Source organism: Carassius auratus, chromosome 39, assembly GCF_003368295.1.
Source record: "Carassius auratus strain Wakin chromosome 39, ASM336829v1, whole genome shotgun sequence".
NCBI lineage: Eukaryota > Metazoa > Chordata > Actinopteri > Cypriniformes > Cyprinidae > Carassius > Carassius auratus.
This window is the reverse complement of record NC_039281.1, coordinates 1,307,843-1,328,697: the sequence shown is the minus strand read 5'-3', so window position 1 is coordinate 1,328,697 and position 20,855 is coordinate 1,307,843. Positions and strand designations below refer to the sequence as shown.

The 20,855-nt window shown below is 37.3% G+C and overlaps 1 protein-coding gene across 6 annotated transcripts; it reads right to left on the bottom strand.

Moving 5' to 3' along the window:
- Window positions 1-2,890: 2,890 nt before the first annotated feature.
- LOC113057619 (RING finger protein 44-like) lies at window positions 2,891-14,104 on the bottom strand. 6 transcript variants are annotated; one of them, XM_026225050.1, is made up of 11 exons: window positions 13,800-14,104; window positions 9,484-9,685; window positions 9,182-9,401; window positions 8,060-8,227; window positions 7,172-7,345; window positions 6,015-6,176; window positions 4,633-4,748; window positions 4,370-4,457; window positions 4,146-4,267; window positions 3,949-4,048; window positions 2,891-3,383 (listed from the first exon to the last, which is right to left on the bottom strand). In XM_026225050.1, the coding sequence occupies exons 2-11, from the start codon at window positions 9,588-9,590 to the stop codon at window positions 3,321-3,323; spliced, it is 1,320 nt and encodes a 439-aa protein (XP_026080835.1). In that variant the 5' UTR covers window positions 9,591-9,685; window positions 13,800-14,104; the 3' UTR covers window positions 2,891-3,320. The 6 variants fall into 6 exon arrangements, with proteins under 6 accessions (XP_026080835.1, XP_026080838.1, XP_026080837.1 ...); XM_026225053.1 differs by lacking the exon at window positions 13,800-14,104 and adding an exon at window positions 13,550-13,574; XM_026225052.1 differs by lacking the exon at window positions 13,800-14,104 and adding an exon at window positions 11,492-12,009 and having other exon boundaries at window positions 9,484-9,706.
- Between the last annotated feature and the right edge of the window lie 6,751 nt (window positions 14,105-20,855).

Here is a 20,855-nt window from a genome sequence, read left to right as displayed (position 1 = left end):
AAGGTAGAGAGAACCGTACAACAGGTACATATATTTCTGTGTGATAACGCCGTTTTTTTCAAAACCTCCTACTACTTTGATTTAAGGCAGATGTATGGAATCGGATCACTTGGAGAGCAAAACAATATTATTCTTTAAAATGGTTTACCAGCACATACAAGTAAAGCTAAATAGTTTTCTTTTTTTCCCCCGTTTGTTTTCTTAATTGAACCCCCTGTTGATAATGTTATTAACTGTTTCTGACCACTGTTAGGGTGCTAGTAGCACTGCATGCTGTATGAATAAAGACCCATAACAAACTATTGCATTCTCTTATGTGAATGTAGCATTACACCTAAATATATATACCTAAATATCTAGCACCTTTTTTACTATATGGCTTTCCATTATCTAGATTCCAGGCAAGTGTGTCAATAACGGAGGCAATGATAGAAGCACAAATGTGGTGGGGAGCCTATCAAATCACATTTTTCCACTGACTTCCCACTGGCATCAAGCTTAACGTTATTTTAAATGTCCTATATTTATTATTCTGAATTTGTTTTGCAAGTACAAGCACGATAAAATCTTCGGTCATTCGGTTGGATTACAAATGTGTGCAGTACAGTGCATGGCAGTTATCAGCTGAGCAGAAGTCCCCTACACCCAGAACCCAAAGCCAACTAGATGTATCTAAAAACCAGTTGGGACCTGGTCAGGCATGCATGCATATTGTGCACAATTAAATACTTGCCCACCCGTCTAGATATCTTTCACTGAAAATACAGATGTCATTTTTTATTTGACCTTTTTTTCATTTATTTTTTGGAATCCTTAAATCATGCAGACACTGTAAGAATAGTCTTGGAAGTGGTCTAGGTAGGACAGTGTGCACCGCGGCACGTTTTTCAACGGGGTTACAACCTTTATGTGTGGTACAAGAACACAGAAAAACGCAAAAGCCGGAAAACAGGTTCGAGTAACATACGCTAATGATCGGCTGCAGTGACGAAAAGCCTATTCTCACTCGATACAACATGACACTTCATTTTTTTTTCTTTGCATGCCAGTCTTATAATGGAATAATATTCACCACTATTTATAAAAGGAATATTAGTTCAGTTGATTACATTTAAAATAAGCATGGCCTGAGGAAAACAACCCAGAATACCCAAATATATCTCAATGGCATCAATCCCGTTTGAAATGGACTGTTTTCCTTTATTTTTCAATTACAGAGAGGCCCTGAGTGATTTTTTTTTTTTTTCTCCGTTATACTCAAAATATATGCCAGTGAACAGATATGTATACATAGATTACTTATCAAAAGTCTGGATTCAATTCAATACAATGGCTTTTTTTAAAACCTGGCACGCAAACACAAGATTCTCACATTCTCCCTTTACCCGAGAAAACCAGTGTGTCTATTGGGTTACAATGACTATTCAGTTGACAAATGTCTCATGAGAATATATATTTAAAAGTCCTATAATTAAAGTACTTCGGGAACAAAACAAAACAAAAAGAATACCCAAATAGTTCATAGTTTTCCCCCCAAACAAAGTTCAGGTTTGTTTTTGGAATCGAGTGAACCATGAGTTAAACATTTTACAGTGCATTTTTTTTTTACGACCCTAAAACTCCATCTCTGCCCTTTCGAATCCTATTTGGGATCTTCGTGGAACCACTATTCCAGTCAAGAGGGCATAACTAGAAATGCGGAGGGTTTCAACATTCTTTTGTCTTAAAAACAAGACGATAATATTTTTTTTTTCTTTCACATCACTTTACACTGTGAACATGGCCTGAGACCTGACAACAGGAGGCAAACTAAAACGCACTAAAGATGTTTTAGTATTCCAACCAAATCCTTCAAAAAAACTCTTGAAAGAAATGCATATATAAAAATAAATAACACTTAAAAAAAAAAAAAAAAAGAAAGGAAAAAAAAGGATACTTTTAAAAGAGCATCTGACAAAGGATATCTGAAGATTAGTAACAGGTTTGTGCTTGTCAAGGTCTTGAGAAGGCAGAGCTAAAAATCTTATAATCTAAAAAGAGTATATTGATTAATTGGCTCACGAATGAAGAAAAACAAAAAGCCTAGTCCTCCAAAATCAGGTCAAACTTTGCGTTCACGTCACACACTCATTGCACGTATTGCTTTCTGCACAGTGTTCCTTCCTTTCCCAAAAAGTCATTCTGGACAGGCGAATGCGAGCTCCTTGGCCTCCGTCGGAAATGCAACGGGTGTGAGAATGGCAAGCCGGAGACCGTCCCGGCGTTCCTCTTGAGGCTGAAATGTGTTGGTGCTCGTTAATTCAAATATTGCTAGTCTAAAAGAACAGTCCGCGTGAGGCCCGTGAGTTGTTCTCCTGGATCTAGCTGAGAAAGAGTTACACAGCTGAGTGTGAGGGAGCGGGATGAAGAGGGCCGGTCCAGAATCGATGGGGGTTGTGCAGTGCAGCCAAGGTGGGAGCTGGCAGAGGCAGTGTGCTGTCCTCGTCCCTGTGTTCTCATGGGCCAGTCCCACTGGCCTCACCATCAAACAGCAAAAGCCAAAACGCCACAGCTTCATAATGTCACTACGACTGTGGTGAAAGCCCAGCGGGAGTTTTCCCGGTGGATTCACGGCTGTCGTTTTGCAGTCCTTTTTGTCTACATTTCCCTCTTTAACTTCAGGCCTTGGAACTCTAATCCACTGAAAGTCACACCTTCACAACAGCATTCGCAGATAAAAGAGAATCGGGATTAAGATATTCAAATGATCAATACATTATTGCAAAACAGAGATTATTAACAAGTCCCTCAGCCCGTCACTTATACAGACATGCATCTATGATGGTCGTTCACTGGCGGAGCGGCCGCGTCCTATGAACTTGTCTGATTGCACAGTAAAGCCAAAAACCACCATCATCCAGGCCCACTCCCGTGGTCCCTAATGACACTAAAGCACGGTTTTAATTATCTGTGATCAAACAACTAGAGAATATTCAACGGCGTAAACGAATATGCCAACACAACACGGATTACAGGTTATCTTTGGAATCTGCGAAACAAGGGCAGGTTGATGAAAAAGAAAGAGGAAACAAAACAAAAAACGGTCATTATTCCAGAACTCGGATGTGGCTATAGGCGGCAGTAGCTTTCGTGGAACTCACACAATGACACACAGCAGAGGTCAAACAGGTTCGGTACAAATTCTGAGATTGCTTATTGTAGAGGTGGGGTTGGGAGTGGGGTGGGGGTAGATTTGCGTTTGGCTGGAGATCAGGTGTCCCCACTCACAGAACACACTCAAGGATTTGTGCTGTTTTCCAGTGATGGACAAAAACCTGAACTCATTCCACATCGCGGTGAACTTCAGACGCGTCGGCTCGACAGATTGGACAGGTGCGATTGGTCTGCAAGACATATTTCCAATTAATTTCTGCAAGCCAGTGATGTTTCCGTACATTTTTCATGGATCTATACAACGGCTGCCTATTCAATTAAAGACAGCATAAAACAAATGTCTTCTTTTTTTAGTAAATTTTTAAATAAAAGTATTCAACAATTACTAAATATTACATACGGAGTCTTTTTTATTTTTTATTTGTGCAATTATCATAAAATAGTCTACAAATAAAAAACTATATTAAAGAAATCAATACTTTTGTTCAGCAAGGATGCATCAAATTTATCACAAGTCAGAGTGAAGACCTTTTCATTGTAAAATGTCTATGCTTTCTTTCAGACTTTCTCTTCATCAAAGAATCATCATCAAAAAAAAAAAAAATCTTGGTTTCCACAAAAAGCTCAGCAGCAACTGTTTTCAATATATGAGACATCACTGTAAAATTGTCAAAAATCTTACTGATCCCATACATTTAAACTAATTTTATATTGGTTTATATTGGACAAAACACTAATATTTACAATGTTTTGCTGTTAGTTATTGCAGATTTTTGTGGATTAAAACATTCTTACCTTTAACCATTTGTCCACACATTTTGCATGAAATTCATGGTTGCATGGTAATACTCGAAGTAGCTGCCTTGACTCAAAATCACTAAAGCATACAACACACCTGTAAGAAAAGTAAAGATAATAAAACATCAATGCCAAGTCACAATCAAACCTTCAAGATTATATATCCGAGGACACATATAACAAAGAACACTTACAGAGTTTGCTCAGATTGGTGGTTTTCTAAATTAAACCTGTACGACGGAAGTTGCTCTATATCGGCTTTCGTTAGTCCTCGAGGTTTCGCTTCTCCGAGTCTCTCAGCAAGGTTTAATAATGCCTGAGAAAAAAAATATAAAAATCACAGGTGTCTTCCAAAATTAGCTTTAATTCTATAAATAACTCGCTCTCGCATTCTTTAGTCAACCTTGTGTCTATTTACCTCATAATTCTCCATCTCCACATCATCTACATCCAAGTCCAGACTGATAGCAGGACCCACAGCAGTTGGAGGCACAGGAAGCATCGAGCTGTTTCACAAACCCCGAAATCATTAGCATACACTCTATGGAAACAACCTGTTCTTTCTGTATAGTAGAAAAATATCCCAAAGGCTTTATAAAATCATAACCTTCCAATGTCCCTAATCAGAATGTGAAACACTCATACAGCAGAATGTGTGTAAAGAGTAAAAGAGACTCTCACAGGAAGTATGGTAAGAAGCCCGGGTAGTAGGGCAGCGGAGGGGGCGGGGGAGGCAGAGGCTGCTGTAATCGGTACCTCTGTCCAGTTATACGCCTCGGCAGCATGTGCGGATATGGCTAAGGAAACAGATGACAACACATGAGGAAAACCCTTTAATTAATCTCATCCAAAGCTACTTTGGCAGGAATTCTACTACAAAGCCAATTCCCCCCGAGCAACCTGAGACTAAAGATGAAGTGTGCAAAATACACTCGCCTCATTCCGGTTTACTACACAAAAAGGAGAGAAATAAGCCACTTGTGGGTTGATTTCCTGAAAAAGAACAAAACTGTGGCTATGTATTTTCTGGACATGTCCTGGCCGGGATTTCTAATTTGCCTTAAATGTCTGGGTAAATGTCTATTGTTTTCTCACTTGACGACTGAAAAGTTGTTTGGTGGGATCTACAGAGAGAACGGTCAAAGCAATGCACATGTGTGTACAGATAATGTATGAGGACTGTAGAGAGCATTTCAGTAGGAAAGCAATGCCAAGACCAGGCCAATTTAGGCAATTTAGAAAAAAAAAAAGGTAAATTAAGACGTTTTATCCAATAGCCTGTGCATTTTAAATGACATCAATAGAAAGGCAAAGTAGGTTAATTCCAGATGGTTAATTCTACCATTTAACCACCCACAATAAGACAAGGAACATACTTTAAGTGCATAAATGGGGCCAACTTTACTTTCATGTTGACCAAACTAAGTGCAGTGTTTAAAACTGTTTTGATTCGGGTTCCCCATTTCCCATAGGCTTATACTGACAATTTTATTTCTAGATCTTTGAGCTATGTTTAATATTTCACCACAATTTTCTGACTTAGTAAGCTTAATTTTAGCCAATTGGGTGAATTTACAGTTTTTCTGCAGCACACGATCAAAAACCCCATATTTCTCCATATGTCAACTGTCAAACTGTTCAGTTGCAAACACAAAGCTATTGATCCATCTTGTACATATTGAGTACAAGGCCAACATTAGACAGCATTTTTTAAACTTCTTTTTACTTTAACATAGCTTTGTTGAGCAAACATAAAAAAATAATTTTGTGATAACTTTTTTTTTTTTTTTTTTAACTATTGCAGTTTACCATCATTCAAAAAATGGACAGCAGTAGTACCATTAAAAACTTTAACTTTGCTTTCTGGAATTTGAACCTACTTTTGCCAGTAATCCACACCAGTAAACCTTCTCTGTTCTCTACATTAAGGGCAATTATTATTGTTTTACTTGATGTCATTACCTGTTTATGCAAAGGCTACTCCTTTGAATCAGTATATGATTTTTGACCTGATCACAGTAATTGATATGCTTTGTTGACATTCCAAAGCAAAGACATCTCACCACTCCGTAGGGTAGCTCTTGATGGAGGGGCTCCTGGGGGAGGTACTGGAGGGGCACGGAGGGGGCCATTGCTGGTGGATGGTGGGCTGGAGGATACGAGAATGTTCCTAACGGATGCTGGTCTCCTCGCAGATCCACTTCATTCTCCACCCTCTGCAGAGGCTGAACACACAAGTAGAAAAGACATACCTCTAGCATACAATTATGACTATTAATACCATAAAATCATGTCCTATTTTAGAAAGAATTCATTTTGTCACAGCAATATTCAACATGTTTTTTTTATTTATTTTTTTATTAAGAGTACAATCAGTTGTTGGGACTAATCTGTTACTCGTGACTAATTACACTGTCTGAACAGTAATCACATTACACATACGGTATTCCTCTAGTTCACTACACTCAACACTGGGAATGATCAAATCCTTTTGTGTTTTTCAGCATTCTGAACTTTTAAACATGGCTCATCCAATCACACGAATGCATGTACGGTTTTGAGTCTTGCTTTTAACTAAAGTAGTACATAATGTGAAAATTATTTTGCATATAAGGAAGACTCATTAATTTAGTTAAAACAAGCCTTTTAGTTTGGGTTTGTCAAGTTAGAAACTCATCTAATTATAAATAATCAAAAGAGGGAAACTCAAATTACTTTGGTTTATTATAAAAAGAACAGTCCTACGAAAATTTAGAATTTCCAGCAAAAGAGCTAGTTACTACATTTACATATATATATATATAAACATCACTATGACTACTTAAATGTTTTTGTGCTGAATTTCCAGTAAAAAAAAAATAATTGCATAACTACACTTACATCTACCTTGCTACAACATTACTCAGACAAAGATGATACCCACCCATGTTGTCAACATAATTTACATGAAATGCACAAAATAAGTTTTCTTTTGAGCAATTCTTAAGAATCATATAAAAAGTAATGTTTCATATATTTACATATCTTTAATTATATTGAAAAATGTCTATGTAGTATTCTTTTAAAAGCTGTATATGTGGTTGTGTGAGAGTGTGTGTGTACATATACATTTATACATCCTGGTGCATTTATAAAAAAAAATATGGCTTTATTCTCAACACAATTTGCATAGAAAAGAACATTCAGTAGTATTTATATGTATTATATGATCTGCACTCACCATGCGCGGGTGCTGGGGCTGTATGGGGACAAACTGGTTGAGTGGAGGCAGATGAGGAGGCTGGTGGGGTGGCACTGGTGGACTGGGGTGCAGGATGAAATGCTCACTGGAGATCAGCGGTGGAAATGTCTGATAGGACACAGGCAGATGCTGCATGGTGCAGGCCTGAATGAGCTGCAGACAAACAGAAAAAGAAACAGCAGACAACAAAGTGTCACTAACCATAGATACATTCATGAAGAAAGGGAGAATGGGCATTTCAATACTAAATTACTGTGCCACACGCTATGCATTATTCTGCACTATTTAGAAATCCACTAAACCACTGCAAAACCATTAGGGTTTCAATTTTTTGTATAATAATTTAATATAATAGGAATAATATAATAATAAATGGAATAATATTAATAATATAAGGCACTTTCAAATGTAAATTACCGTGGCCACAAAAAAAATACAGAGGTGGGTATGTTGACACAAATGCAATGACTGAGCCGATGATAGATCTAGCAGAAAGTACACCTTTGCTGTCCATGTCGAAGATAAAATACCCCAGACATTTGCAGTGTCAATACAACCAAAAACTAAGGGGGTTGCACATTGCCCCTTGAAAGTTGCATCATAAAAAAGGTCATTATGCATTCTAGAGACAGAGGAAAAGCCTAAAAAGTGGAATGTAGCCGTTTGCTAATGCCTAATGTTGTAAGCATGAGAGGTACATACAGAACAACACTCATAACAGTGCATCTGTGGCTAAGAGGAGAGGAGGGCATAATGGCTGCCTGGGACACACACACATCAGCTAAAGTAAAGCTGGAGCGATGGGACATGTTAGGTGTGCTCTACACAAACTTCACTGACATTCCAGCTCTTCCTTTTCAAACTCACTGGAGGAGGAAGGCAGCAGAGCAGAGAGAGCTGTCCGCTGAACATTACCGAGCATGCTGGGAGCTGCTGAGCATTGCAGGCTGGGATAGGTTGCCCGGTGTGGATGGGAAAACCATGGGTCGTCACCGTGGTAACTGTGTAAGATATCGGAACTGATCCTTGATGCATCTTGAACACAACACAAAAAGTTCAGGTTACGTGTTAAAAAATACAACCACTACTTATGATATTCATAACACATATCACTTTCACATTAAAGTGTAAATACAATTATTGCCTATATGCTAGTGGTCTCAAAATGCTTTAACCTGGCTCAGAAATGTTCAACTTTCATGTTCTGCATTTTGGTTTACGGTCCGGTCCCATAGTTCTCTTAAGAATTAGTATTTAATACTTTTTCTATTTTTTTTTTCTACATTTATTAAAAAGTCTGAAAATCAAAAATTTTAATTGCCCAAGTAACAACTAAAAGTTTGAAATATCTATTTTTTTTTATATACAGTTAACCTAATTATTATTTTTTTCCTATTTGTAACTAAATGTATTTATTTCTATATTTATTAATGGCCTGAAACACAAACATAAAAGTCCAATTGTAGACTAAGTAACATCAAAAATGTCAAAATAATTTTATTGTTTTTATACATTTAATATGGACTTTTATACTTTTCATAAAATATTTATTTTTATAATCAAGGCATGAAAAGCAAATATAAACAGCCAATTGTACCCCACGTAAAAATGAAAAATACATTTAAAATTATTGTATATTTTTTATAAATTCAATTTATATTTTATACATTTTTATGCATATTAAAGGACTGAAATTCACATATAAATTGCCAATAGAGCCCAAGTAAAAAAAAAAAAAAATATATATATATATATATTAGATAGTTTTTATACATTTATACATTTACAGTTTTACAAATGTATTTTTTATATTCACAAGGCCTGAAATGAAAATATATAAATAAAATATGAATGCCCAACTGTAGCCTAAAAACAGCAAAAAATATTTTATTTATACTGATATAAAAATTTTTTTATAACTTTACTTTTCAAATACTTATTCAATATAGTGAACGTCAAATAGCGCATTATATAGGGAACAGGAAATACCTGTTCGTGAAGATCCACCATGATGGAGCTCTGTGGTGGGGGTTGTGTGGCAGTATGCAGCATGCGTGGAGGTGCACTGGTGTGGCTATATTGCCTGGACTCATCTAAATGAATCTGCTGATGCTGGGAGAAGACAGGGTGGTGAAAGTTCTCATCCTGATGAAGGGAAGTGTGCACAGTAGGTCTATCCCGCTGTCCCCACTGACGTCGTACTGGAGGACTAGGAGATGAACACACACAGATTTGTAAGTAGATACTATGCAGATGTTTTTTTTGACTCAAAATGATGACAGCCTCCTCACCTTCTCCTGAAGTGCAGAGGGGTGATGCAAGGCTCCCCGACGACCCTCCTCTGGTTTAAGGGGGCTGTTGATGGCCGCCTACTCACTGCTACTTCCCATGGTCGCATTTGTGACGTCGTACGAACGAGTCACACCTGCCTGGGGTGGGGACACCAGTAGTGCAAGAGGCACTTATGTCTAACAGCCTCAGATTGTCGGAACTCTGTTTAAAACAGAACAAATTCTGGTTTTGTTAATTAAATAATGATTTAGAGAAAATCAGCACAATACTTTGGAATCATTTATTGTGCATTTCAACTTATGTTAGATTAACTTAACCAGAAACCAAAGTTCAGACATTATTTACTTATCCTCATGTCAAATTGTCAATTCAAACCCGTATGCTGTTATTTTTTTGTTCTCACTGTTTTTTCCCCATACACTGACAGTTCACAGCAACCATGTCTGTCAAGCTCCACAAAGGACACCATTAAAGTAGTTCTCATGACTTTTGACAGCTTTGAGTGAGGAACATGATTAAAATTATATTATTTACTAAAATAAAAAATTATATATATATATATATATATATATATAAACTGCAACTGACTTTGACAGCCAGTGATCACCATATGGGGAAAAAATTAGCTTTTATATTTTGCTCTCAAATCCTTTTGTTTTAGCCTGTGTTACAAGCAAAGCATGTCAAATTACTTTTGAGAACCAACTTTTAGTGAAAATGACTTGGTAAGGTGCTTTGTCAGCTGTGGTCACCATAAACATCTGTTGTATGGAAAACACACACATTTGCATTGTTTAAAATTTCTCAAAATATACGACAACAACAAAAAAATTCTGGTGAATTATTCCTTAAAAAAATAACCATGAACTTAAAATGCGAAAGGTCAACCCTGCTTTCAAATGAAAACAAAAAAAGCTAAATTTCATAGAATTTACACAACACACCAATTATTACCTCAACAAGCTGCTGGCTGTGTATTAATTTATGGATTATAATTTCATTATGTCTAATCTCTGGAGTACAAGGAGATTGGGGGAGAGAAACCCAGAATTTTCAGATAAGGGTTATATTAAGACACAAACATTGAAATGCACCAAAACTAAAATGTGTGTGTGTGTGTGTGTGTATATATATACACACACACACACATACAAATTTCAAGTGTATTTTATTGTTTTTATCAAAATCAGTGGCATGTGCAATAATACACCCAAGCACATAAACTTCTCATCGTGCTACACATTTAAAAGTACAGTGCCATGTGTAAAATTATTAAACAAATACCAAAAGAAAAATACTTACAAACTAGAAGCATAAACTGTGGAATGGAAAGTGTCATTACTGGAGGGTCATTAATGGAAATGCAAATTAATGGATTTGCCACAAAGGGGGGGGGGGGGGGCTGTAACTTCAACAACAAAAGCGTGGAGGGCCATGTGCTTTCACAAAGACAAAGCAATAGCAAATGAGTGCCACCAAACCTCGCATGCCTCACTTTAGCAAAAATAATCACCTGGGAGGGGTTTTAGGTATGATTGAAACATTGTGCATGCTTCAAATAAGGAATGTGCTCATTTCCCATTAATAAAACACTTAAAAGTGTCACCGTGGCCCGGCAGTGGACATCAACAATAGCACAAAGAGTCACGAGGCCGAAGTTTTACAGACGCGCGCGGGGCTAGTGCAAGCATCCGCAGTGTCCCTCATGCTCCTTAAACAGGTTCTCAATGCTACACGGAGTTTTTACAAAACGTAAAAATGATTACACAAATCGCACGCACTTTCCAAGCCCTTAGCTGCTATGGCTAGCACACCGCCCGAGCAGATGAAGCCCTGAACAGGAAACGCAGGGATGCACAGCTGACAAAAAACAACAACAACGCCACGTTTAGAAAGTCTGCACGTCATGAATGCAAACCTCTGACTACCAAGATTGGTTTCATTTTTATTTTAGGTGGACAGCTTTTTGTCCAATAAGCAAAGCGTGATAGCACCAACCGAGCTTACTTGTTTTCAATGGCGCGCGAGTTTCCGACTCGTCCGCGCGCTGCTTTTTGGCGACTAAATCGATGCCGTATGTCTCGTTTGGTGAATTTACAGCTTAATCCGATAGAAATCATCCGGTAAAACTAACAGACGGTCATGGCATCGCCCGTTTCCTAGTTCACGTCCACGAGATTGTTTGTTGTTGTTGAACAGGCGTTGATCTTCAGCGTTGAAAGAGAAAATGCATCTTCCTCTGCTGCCTAACATCAGATAACTTATCCCCAACAAACTTGTTATAGCGTGCACTTGTTGTCTCCTTTATTATTATGTCCGATGCATTCGAAATAGGTTAGGACTGTAACATGGGCGCAGTTCAATATTGTTGTCGTTGTGGTTGTGTCTGTATAGTCACGCCTTCTTCCTTAGAGCTACCACGCAAGAGACAGAGACAGCCAGTCACTTTTTAGATGCTGATGTTTAGTCGAATCCCTCCAACCTGATCCCAACAATGTTTTAACACTTCCTCTTTACTAAAAAGCCAACGCAGACTCATTTAAGGGGTCCAAACTGTGAAATGAATAAAAAAAAGTTCTTACATTCACGCTCGTTTCTCAGTTAGAGAAAGAAAACAAACTTTAAAATTATTGTAATATTTAAAATTATTATTAATGAGAACCCCTTAAAAAAGCACAGGCCAAGGCTTCGTGTAGCATTTTTTTTAAATGGATTTATGGATCTTTGGCATCAAAATATATTACATATTGTTTTGTTTTCTGTAGCTCTAATGCAATTAAACAATATTGTAAAAAAAATACATATTTAGAGGCAAATTTAGTCATAAAACATCACTATATATTTTATAAAAAAAATTTTTTTTTTTACTTTCTCCTTTTGGAGCATCCAAATGTATGTCGAAATCCATTCAAATCACTAGATCACAAAAATAATAATAATGATAGTAATAATGTGTGAAAACACTGTAAGAGTTCATTTCAGCTCCCAAAAGTGGTTTGGGGTCAGATGATTTGTGTTGTGTAGAAGTCAAAACATTAAACACGAGCATAGCAGGTAGAGCATATTATCGGTGATGATTTATTATCCCACTGAAATTCATTCTGAAGTTGCATTGGTATAGTCCCAGATAAGGCGGATGCTGTTTGTCACAAACTGACCATCATGTTCATGTTTCATAGCATTTCTGAATGGAATCAAGAAAAAGTAAACTATAGTACTTATATTTTCTACAGAATAGTTCATAGTCATTTGCTAAACCACTGCAAAATGCAAAATACTACACCATTATGTTGCAAAACTTTTCCATCATTTTACTACAAAGTTTAACATTTATTTAAGAAAAAAAAAAATATTCTAAAGATGATGGTTATTGCAAAATAAAACTGAAGGGTAATCAGAGTAAAATGCTTAAGTTTTCATGTTTGAGTTGTGCTTGTGATTTTATTATATACTTTAATGTCGTTGCAAAGCATTGTTTTTAATTATGGTATGATAATAGTAAAAACAAGTTTATGTATTATTAATTATTATCAATATTTGTGTTGATGTTATCATTGTGGACTAAATGAAAAGCAGGAAAGAACATCATAATGGAAAGCATCTAACTGTGTTCTCTCTGGCATTTCTCATCTGCCTCTCCATCAGAGACAGTGTGACACAGCCCAGTCTGTTACATAAGCCTTGCGCCAAATGGCGAGCCGGCGGACAGAAACACATACAAGCTTCTTTACTTGAGGGGCGCTCAAAGTAACACCGTTATTCAATGCACTTTTCAAGTTCATGAACTGAAATCTTAAAAAAATACTGATTTTACTTGGTCTGGGAAATGCATCATACAATGCATGAAGCAGCTATGAGAACGACGAGGGCTGTGTGTAGCATTTGTTCTTTTTTTACAATAATCTTTGCGTTTAATTTTATATCGAGTATATAGGTCGGTATAATTTTTGCAGCATTTTCAAAGGGCCTCTCGACTGGCTTCACTGCAGAGAAAACACTGCAATGTAATCTTCATTGCTAGTGTTTAACTCACGGGAAAATGACTAAAATAAATCAGATTCTTACTTAACATGCGCAGCGCGTGCACACGATCACGCACATCTGAGGCAAGCTCGAGACAAGCAAACCCGCGTCCCATCCATCCATGCACTTCCAATCCAATGTAAACATTACAGCAACAAAACAAGGAGGGGCTCAAGGCTTTAGGGGGACAATGCATAAAAACACGCCGACACCATATGTACGATGCATTCAAGACCGTGAAAACCCACGGAAATCCACGCCATCAACGCGAAAACTCAGGCGCGTGCGTTACCTGATTGTTAATTTGTGAGCATCTCAATCGCGGACATCTCTCCTTGTAATCCTGCACATCTCTCCCATATTCGGTGCGGCATGATCCTCAGCTGTTCCTGTTAATGGAACATTCCTTGGATTTCACCACTGAATTGGGAAAAAGGGTACAAACTGGAGCTCGAGGAATAAAGGCAGAATATGGCATTACTCTTCGCATCTCGCGCAAAACTACCACTCTCTGAGTGCATTAGACTTCGGAGAAATCAGTGCACTCGGGTGAACCCAGCATCATCCACCGTCTGTTTGCGTGCTTTTGTGACATACCCCTATGAGGGGCATTTAGAGGCCGCTGATTTATGGCAAGCCGTTTGAACATTTTTCCTTATAAATAGAGCCTGTTTTATACTAGTGTGCTACTTTGTGGAAACTTGTTTCTACCATGTGATGGGGAAAAGAAATAAGTAAAGAAAAGAATATTATGATATATAAATTTACAATTCTGAGAAATAAACTCAAAAATATAATATATGAGATTTTCCGGAAAAACAAAAGAAAAAAAATCAGAAAGTTAGCAGTTACCTTTATCTTATTTACCTGGTGGCGGGGACTGGCTTCCAAAGCTACTTATAATGGTCAATTGTTAGTAATAACAATTATCCAACTAGTATCTTTTTCATTGTCAATAACGGTTTATTAAATATGAATAGGGGTACTTACCGATTAGATTTCAGTTGTAATTACTATTAATTAGTCACTATTATACAGTATTGACAAGTATGAATTAGTCACTATTACTTATTCATTGGCTATAATAAACTGTACCTTTGCTAGCAGTCACTTCCATAGTGATAAATCAAACAAAATACACAATTTGCAGTTAAGTCCTTCTGAAATAAGAGCTAGTTTTTATTCTTTAGTTACTTGTAACAGTTCAAATATAGCACAGCCTTTTTTTTATTAGACACTAGTTTGTATTCATGATCATGATTGGGACTGTTAATATTAATTAAGAAGTAACAGTAGTCTTCTTTCCTCTACTTTGAATCTCTTCTATCTGGAAGATTTTGATTTTTTTTCGTGTGATTTTACTTTCATATAGGTGCACTGAATGAACAATTAGTGGATGTGATATTATGATATTCAACCATACCAGGTAAAACAGATACCGAAAAAAAAGATATACTGCACTAGAGCTGAAGATCTTTGCCCGAACCGGGCTCGGGCTTGCATTCCGGTTTGCAAGGTAAACGAGAGGTCATGTGATGTGTTTCAATTAGCACGAGAAAGATGCGAAAATGGGTGCTGAGTAGGTGTTTTGGTTGCATCAGCAACTAAAGCAAAGTCTGAGGTGTGGAAAAGTTTTGACCATGTTTATAATGAGAATAATGAGTGAATAACGATGCACCATCAGTGAGCGCAGGAATGCGCTGAAACCATCTACAGTGGATTCAATCATTTTCCTCCACAAAAACATGTAGGCTTAGCCTAATCTCTGTGAGTAAAGTTTTTTCAAATGATAACTACATATTCATTCAGTCTTAAATGCATAATGTGTATTTATGCTAATGTTAAAAAAGACTGTTTTTATTGTTACATTTATAGGCTAAATGAGCCTGTAACGATATTAATTTCCTAATCATCCGGAAGAAGGAGGCGGGAACCGGCGCACAATCAAAATGAAACTTTAATTATTCAAAAAAAACACGAAATAAAAACCAAAACATAAAATAATGTCCCAGGCCTGGTCCTCTCTCGTCCTTCACGGTCGTCGCTCCAGTTTTATATCCTTCCATCTCCTACGTGGGACTCGAGACAGGTGGTGGGGCGCAGGTGCAGCTCATCTCCAATCACTACACCTGGCCTCACTCCTCGTGCCCACGTCTCTCGGCCCCGCCCCACTCGTCACATACCCCCATCGCCCCTCGCAGGCCGGGGGGTACCCTCGAGACTGCGCTCTACTCCCCGCGGATTCACCACAGCGGCGAGGGATCTTCAGCAGCGCGTCCCTCCTTCTCCCGGGCTTCGGCACCACTGTAACGATATTACAACGTTCGTAATCATCGGGAAGAAGGAGGCGGGAACCAGCGCACAATCAAAACATTTTAATATTTGAAAAATAAACACAAAACAGCGCACCAGCCCCTCACGGATGACTGGTGCGCACAAAATAAAAACCAAAACATAAAAGCTCCAGTTTTATATCCTTCCATCTCCTACGTGGGACTCGAGACAGGTGGTGGGGCGCAGGTGCAGCTCATCTCCAATCACTACACCTGGCCTCACTCCTCGTGCCCACGTCTCTCGGCCCCGCCCCACTCGTCACAGAGCCTATGTCTGTTTAGAGTGCTGAGATGTTAAGATGTCACAGAGGACTGATATTATTTCTTTATTCCAACTTCCAAGTGGTCTAGTCTACGTTAGTTTTGAAAAAAAAATGTTAAAACATGTATAAATGACTAATTCTTGACAAAAGGCAAAAGAGCTGTGTGTGTACGCACATTTTAATAATGTCGGGCCGTAAACGGGTTCGGGCTTTTAAAAAGCTGTCAAACAAAATGTATTTGTTGGGCTCGGGCCGAAACCTGTCGGGTTCGGGTCCTGTCGGGCCTAACTTTTATGGCCCGATTACAGCTCTATACTACACAGCAAGATTGCAAGTGTTAATTCAACTCTCAGAGTTAACATCAACTCCGAAAAAGTGTGCATATTGTCCCTAACTTTTCAGAGTTACATTAACACTCTTCAAAGAGTTACATGTTTAGCACTATAAATTAGTTATATGTACACAGTATAGAGTTAAAAAACAACTCTAGTCCACACCACAGAGTGTTGATTTTTCCTTAACAGCAGTGTAAAGAGTTACAGTTAAACACCTTTAAGATAGATTTTAACTTTTGATATTTTAACTCCAGTGTAGTTAGCATTACAAAAACTCTCCTGCACAGCAAAAAAGCCAGTGTACAATTAACTCAATTCAAGTCAAATTTAATACGCCTGGAATGTATATATGACAATAAATTAATTAATCCACAAATCAATACATGTTTACATGTATTTATTTAAATAGAAACATTGTAACTTTATCCCTGCACCAAAATGTCTTCACATTTAGTGTTTTCAATACAAGTAAACAGCATGTTCTTACAAAAATTAAAACATAATGTTCAAGCAAATCAGTGTAAAGGCACAAAATACGTATTCTTATTTGTCCATATGTATTCTGAATTTCATTAGGTTTATCCACCTTTTTCCTGATGTAAAAGTTTAAATTATATGGGTGTAGCTTCCGGTCTCATTTTTTGTCCAGCTATTTTTAGCTGTACAAAACAGTTCGTTTTGCTGCTTGATATTGACAACTGATGTGTCCTATCATACAATTTTAATCTGTTATCTATATTAAGAACACACTTGTCATTTACTGGACGTTGTCATTCTCCTCGTTATTTACCTATTCAGCTAATGAAATGGAAGTCTCACCCATAGACTTTTTCTGCATTGAGGAAAAAGGTGGATAGTGCTTAAAGTGCTTGCATTTATCTGCTTAAACCACAGCATCTCATTCATTACCATCAACCATGAATGCCAGGTCGTACTTATCTGATGTGGGGCCCGGTGCAAAGTAGGGAGCGTTTCCGGGTGGGAGGCTCATTCAGTTCATTTACCCCTCAAGTGCGGGGCCCGATGCGATTGCACCAGTTGCACACACCTAAGGACGGCCCTGGCTGAATGTATGTTACTGATCACTGAACAATGTCTGTGCCAATGGTGTTTGGACCTTCTTGGAGAAAGTATTCTCTTTCTTTTTGTCAGGATGATAAGACGTGGTTCTCTGCAGTTTCCAGCTAAGCAAGAAATCCACTCCCACTTGCAGCATCCCAAAAGTGCTCCTGTAAAATTGGTATGGGGGGGTGGGGGGGGGGGGGGGGGGCAGAATAATTGTATATACATTTATCAAAGCTATTATTAACAAGTGAAATATCAGAGACAAGTATCAATTACAATACAATAATAGTTTAGTCAAAACATTTACCCAAAAATTGTGTCATCATTTTTTATGTTATATTTCAATATATATGACAGATGAAACAAACACATACTTACGTGTGTGTGTGTGTGTGTGTGTGTGTGTGTGTGTGTGCGGAAAAATCACACAAATCCAATATATTGACACATCAACATTATGAAAACTCATTAAATTAATCTTTAATATAATCACAAAATTTGGTCACAAGACACTTAAGAAACAATTATGTTAATTATATCGCTATTTTAGATTTGGGAGGTTTCCTGTGGTTTGATTTGACATCAAATTTAATCTGTGAAAAACGTTTCAGATCGTCTAGGCACACACAGCATACAAATATCATTATTAAATAATATAATTTTATGAAATACATACAGTAAATGAAGTAAAACACTTACTTTCTGTGTTTTCCTTGTTAAGACCAACTTCCCGGTCTGCTCCGCATCGAGTGAAAAAATCTATCTCTCTGAGGAAAGTGTAGGAGCGCACAACATATTAATGTTGCTATAAATCAATATGATGTTATAAAATAGATATTTTAAATTAGGTAAAATGCTTACTTCTGGTCTCTCCCTTCTCTAAGTAACATTAACCCACATCTGCACTGCAGAGAAGGTTAGGCTCGTTTAGGTGTGCACAGCATTTAAATACTTTCAGAATCCCCTTATAGAAAATAATGGACGTCGTCATCTGTTCCGCATTGCGAGTGAAAGGAGATGTCATTGAGAAAAGTTTATGCGCACACAACAAATAAATATTGTTATAAAACGATTTGATATTACAAAACACATTTTGTAAGATTAAGATTATACACTTTATTTCGCCGTTTTCCATCCTCATATGCACCTCATCACGAGCAAAGAAAATGGCAGATGGGTCAGGCGCGAGCACACGAGTAAATGTCCCGGATGTAACTAATAACACTCAACAGTGTTAATAAAGGTAACTCTGCGTATTTACACTGCCAGAGGGGGCTGTTTACACTAGCTAGTCTTAATCCTCTAAAGTTCAACACCACAACTTTAACACATTACTTTAAAAGTACCAAACACTAGGATTTCAACAGTGGAGATTTTGCTGTGTAGTTATGGAATGAATAGTAATGAATGTTAAAACGGATTGCCACAGATGCCTTGCTCTACCGTAAACACTGGACGAGTTTGTCCTCGTGAGATCCCAATGTCAAGTCTTGGTTAACAATATCACGGGGCTACGATTAGGTCATTGCATAGACTGTCATATTATCCTGTTCCCGCACTGAATAAAAACTAATGAAAGCTTAAATCCTCGTCAGGTATCCTCAATGACAAATATAGATAGCGGACTTGATTATTTTTACTTCATAATGATGATGATGACATTACACCTGTTCTCTGTTTTATTATTAAAGCTGTTTGCATCATGAGGGAGGCATATGTCATTATTAATTTGATTCCTTGCATCCCTTATGGAAAAACGAATCAGGGTCACATTACGTAAATTCCAGTCTATGATTAGAATGTGCGTTGCTTTGTCTCCCCCTACTGGCCAGACGAGGAATTATAGACACTAGATGATGCACCATAACGCAGTTCTCATATCATTTCTTAATAAAAAAATATATATCACAATGTTACTTAACGTGTGTTTCCATTGTGTATGTGTGTGAGAGAGTGTCTTTCTCTTTTATAAATCTATGAAAACACCATCTCGAATGTATATGTTCTCTCAAGTCTAACAAGTTTTTTTGAGCCTTGCATACTCTTTGTTTGTTTGTTTGTTGTTTGCTTATTTTGTTCATATTCTTAACCAAGCCAGTAATTTTCATAACCTCTGATTAGCGAGATGGCTCCACTGTTGACAGCAATAAATGATTAGCAAAACACTTTGGTGTTATGGAAATATATTAGATCTATTAAAGATTAACTAGACAGTGGTTATATGTATAATAATCAAACAAAAATGTGTTGCACAGTCTTGTTATTATTACAGTGGATGTTATGGCATGACACCTTTAAATGTTATATCATTTCACAGCATAATTACACAACGTGCCTATAAAAAGACCCCTCGGTTATGATCATTGGGCTTCACACATTTCACATCATTGTGCTAAAATATATATATATATATATATATATATATATATATATATATATATATATATATATATATATATATATATATATATATATATATATATATATTCAGGCCTCTGACTTTAGTTTGATCCCTCATTCCACAGCATGGCAAACACCAAACAATTAGAGACAAGCAAACACAAACTCTTCTGTCAGCCACAGGAGATAGTTCCTCCATTGTTTTTGTTTGGTAGCCGTAAAGATTCTTCCCAGGGGAGAAAAATCTTTTGTCCATCTCTCATTAATTACGAATGCCCATGAGGGAAGTGGGCTCATTAAGAGCTTGGCAAAGGATCCCTGGAATCTCTGGACTCACATTATGTCCAGCTCACTGGGGTGCTGTCAAAAAATAGCCAGAAAATAAAAACTGGATCTAAAGATGCATGGTTCTATAACTGGCTATAAAACTGCTAAACACTTCACTAGAAATGGTGTTACGCTATGCCTTTGTCTTGTGGTTTCATATACATTTTATGATCTCATCTAATCAGGTAAAATAAATCTTATCTTTATTTTTCTTTCATTTTTCAACCATAATTCTAATGAATATATAATTAGGGATTATTAACATTTCTTCTCTCCATGCTATTTCACTGTGCTCTGTTCTGGTCTCCATTAATCTTGTGTCTTTTGAGTTTGCTCAGGAGTTGTTGAATTAATGGGCCAGATTATTCTGGACATAATGTGCTGTGACATTCGTTTGCCTACCCACACTTGTTGTTCTTCTAAACCATTCTCTGAACACAGTTTTAGGATTTGATTCTGTGGTGCCACTAAGCAGCTTTGTCATCAGGGTGAGAAGACTGAATTAAGCATGCAGCCTTTTATCCGCTGCAATGTTAATGACTAAAGTTTACAACTGAAGGACAGCAATAGCCACTGATGCACTAGCCAAAGTTGTAATATATATTATATATTGTTCCCCTTATTT

What these genes read in the sequence shown, in the direction of transcription:
- LOC113057619 (XM_026225050.1), bottom strand. Translation starts at nt 9,590, where the DNA reads ATGCGACCATGGGAAGTAGCAGTGAGTAGGCGGCCATCAACAGCCCCC. An exon ending in TGGTGGATCTTCACGAACAG is followed by an intron (nt 8,228 to 9,181) that starts GTATTTCCTGTT and finishes GTTGTGTTCAAG; the next exon opens with ATGCATCAAGGATCAGTTCC. An exon ending in CACCAATCTGAGCAAACTCT is followed by an intron (nt 4,049 to 4,145) that starts GTAAGTGTTCTT and finishes CTTTTCTTACAG; the next exon opens with GTGTGTTGTATGCTTTAGTG.